At 39.4% G+C, this 3,214-nt stretch overlaps 1 protein-coding gene across 1 annotated transcript in view; it reads left to right on the top strand.

Moving 5' to 3' along the window:
- LOC107677060 (ankyrin-2-like) overlaps positions 1-3,214 on the top strand; it is a 192,268-nt gene that overhangs the window by 166,452 nt on the left and 22,602 nt on the right. The window contains 4 exon segments of the mRNA XM_016471851.1: positions 118-243; positions 334-456; positions 1,024-1,056; positions 1,521-1,542. Coding sequence (XP_016327337.1) covers positions 118-243; positions 334-456; positions 1,024-1,056; positions 1,521-1,542 — 304 coding nt within the window.

The raw sequence follows: 3,214 nt of genomic DNA, 5'->3' as shown, positions 1-3,214 counted from the left end.
ATTTATCAATCACACACACACACACACACACACACACACACACACACACACACACACACACACACACATGTTTGAATGGGGTTTTAACATAGAGACTGTTATTATGTTACATTCTAGGTATTAGAAGGAAAGCCAATCTATGTAGACTGTTTTGGAAACCTGGTTCCTCTAACAAAAAGTGGCCAGCATCATATCTTCAGCTTCTATGCCTTTAAAGAGAATCGACTGGCTCTTTTTATCAAAGTAAGTCAACTATGAGGCATTTATATATCTGATGAATTAGAATTGGATCCATACAAAGGTTTAACTGCACACTTGGTGAATCTCTTGTAGATACGAGACAACACTCAAGAGCCTTGTGGACGTTTGTCCTTCACAAAAGAGCCGAGATATTATAGGACTTTGACTCATAGTGCAATATGCAATTTAAACATCACCCTGCCAGCTTACTCAAAGGTAAGTTCATGACATATGCTATTACTGACATTACAGAGCTGCAAATTCATTGTCCAGTGAAATTTCATAATTTTTTTTGTGATTGTTGGTTTTGTCAGCTTTTATGGCAGGTTTGCATGCATTATGTTCATTTTGTTGCCGTTATATGAGTGTTTCAGACCACAGTATCTACATAGTTTTATATAAACTTTAACTTGTGAGTAACTTTATCAGACATAGTTGAAGCACCACAAAATTTAATTGGTCTATTACACAACTCATTGTTGTGGTTATTTGGAAGGTCTCGTCATTGGAGCCATCTTTTCCATTTATTTCTTCATTGTATTACCTTATTTAATAGTATTATTATTATAGTGTATTGGGGTTAATAACTGATAAATGCTTTTATGCATTTCTGTTGCGTCTAACCCCTGTCACACCACACCTCACTGGCTGGCCTCAGACATGTTCTGTTGCTGTGATAACTGCTTTGCCTGCTCTCTCTGTCCCCTTCTGTCTTTCTTGTACCTCTGCCCTTTCTATCTTCTGCCGATCTCTTCCTCTTTTGCTGCTTTTTTCTCCTCAAAGGAGTCAGATTCAGATCAAGAACCTGATGAGGAGGTAACTGCAATTTTGCACTTTAGTTAACAAAATGTCCTTTGCTTTCCCCCATTATCTCAGTTCAAAACTCCAGGCTCCACTCTTGCTGGCTTTAATTATTAGTAGTAGTACTAGTAACTCTATTACTTGTGAACAGTAATAGAGAAAATGTTTTGAAACCCTTAGAATCTCATGAATGGCTCCTTAAATGTATTATTTTTTTATTTTTATTTTTTTAGTAGTCATTCATGCATAAATTACAGATCATTCCACAGGGTTTACACACATTTTCTAATAACTATATATTGCTTGCTGTACCAGCTGTCATAGAGGTAATGTCAGCATCCAGACAACTATGGGGTCAAATAGCATGAAAACATAGTAAATTGGCAGTTTTGAGCTACAAATAGGTATATGTCTGTTACTGCATAGCATGTATACAACTGAATCTTCTTCTCCTGTTTTTTTTTTTTTTTTCTCTACAGACAAGCCGGACACTTGAGAAATGTAAGATGTCTAGTTTAATTAAAATACGTTGTCTTGCACCAGACACCTTTCCACTTAACTTACTAACTGAGAATGTCTCTGTAAAATAACTCACAAAGCATGATATTAACATTCTGTAAAATAATTATTTGTCTGAGTGAGTTAACTATTGGCTGTTGTACAAGCCTAATATATACAGTGGGTACGGAAAGTATTCAGACCCCCTTAAATTTTTCACTCTTTGTTATATTGCAGCCATTTGCTAAAATCATTTAAGTTAATTTTTTTTCCTCATTAATGTACACACAGCACCCCATATTGACAGAAAAAAACAGAATTGTTGACATTTTTGCAGATTTATTAAAAAAGAAAAACTGAAATATCACATGGTCCTAAGTATTCAGACCCTTTGCTGTGACACTCATATATTTAACTCAGGTGCTGTCCATTTCTTCTGATCATCCTTGAGATGGTTCTACACCTTCATTTGAGTCCAGCTGTGTTTGATTATACTGATTGGACTTGATTAGGAAAGCCACACACCTGTCTATATAAGACCTTACAGCTCACAGTGCATGTCAGAGCAAATGAGAATCATGAGGTCAAAGGAACTGCCTGAAGAGCTCAGAGACAAAATTCTGGCAAGGCACAGATCTGGCCAAGGTTACAAAAAAATTTCTGCTGCACTTAAGGTTCCTAAGAGCACAGTGGCCTCCATAATCCTTAAATGGAAGACGTTTGGGACGACCAGAACCCTTCCTAGAGCTGGCCATCCGGCCAAACTGAGCTATCGGGGGAGAAGAGCCTTGGTGAGAGAGGTAAAGAACAACCCAAAGATCACTGTGGCTGAGCACCAGAGATGCAGTCGGGAGATGGGAGAAAATTGTAGAAAGTCAACCATCACTGCAGCCCCCCACCAGTCGGGGCTTTAGGGCAGAGTGGCCCGACGGAAGCCTCTCCTCAGTGCAAAACACATGAAAGCCCGCATGGAGTTTACTAAAAAACACCTGAAGGACTCCAAGACGGTGAGAAATAAGATTCTCTGGTCTAATGAGACCAAGATAGAACTTTTTGGCATTAATTCTAAGCGGTATGTGTGGAGAAAAACAGGCACTGCTCATCACCTGTCCAATACAATCCCAACAGTGAAGCATGGTGGTGGCAGCACCATGCTGTGGGGGTGTTTTTCAGCTGCAGGAACAGGACGACTGGTTGCAATCGAGGGAAAGATGAATACGGCCAAGTACAGGGATATCCTGGACAAAAACCTTCTCCAGAGTGCTCAGGAACCTCAGACTGGGCCGAAGGTTTACCTTCAAACAAGACAATGACCCTAAGCACACAGCTAAAACAACGAAGGAGTGGCTTCACAACAACCCTGTGACTGTTCTTGAATGGCCCAGACAGAGCCCTGACTTAAACCCAATTGAGCATCTCTGGAGAGACCTAAAAATGGCTGTCCACCAACGTCTACCATCCAACCTGACAGAACTGGAGAGGCAAATGGCTGCAATATAACAAAGAGTGAAAAATTTAAGGGGGTCTGAATACTTTCCGTACCCACTGTATATAGGCTGTTATATAGTATTATAAAAGCATTATATAGTGGTTCAAGGCATTATATTGTGTTTTTATTTTTTGCGTCACAGATCGGACTATATTTCGGATAAGCAAGAAAAAAAATAGTCCGATC

This window comes from Sinocyclocheilus anshuiensis, unplaced genomic scaffold (assembly GCF_001515605.1).
Source record: "Sinocyclocheilus anshuiensis isolate Anshui unplaced genomic scaffold, SAMN03320099.WGS_v1.1 scaffold1589, whole genome shotgun sequence".
NCBI lineage: Eukaryota > Metazoa > Chordata > Actinopteri > Cypriniformes > Cyprinidae > Sinocyclocheilus > Sinocyclocheilus anshuiensis.
This window is presented reverse-complemented; position numbering and strand designations above follow the sequence as displayed.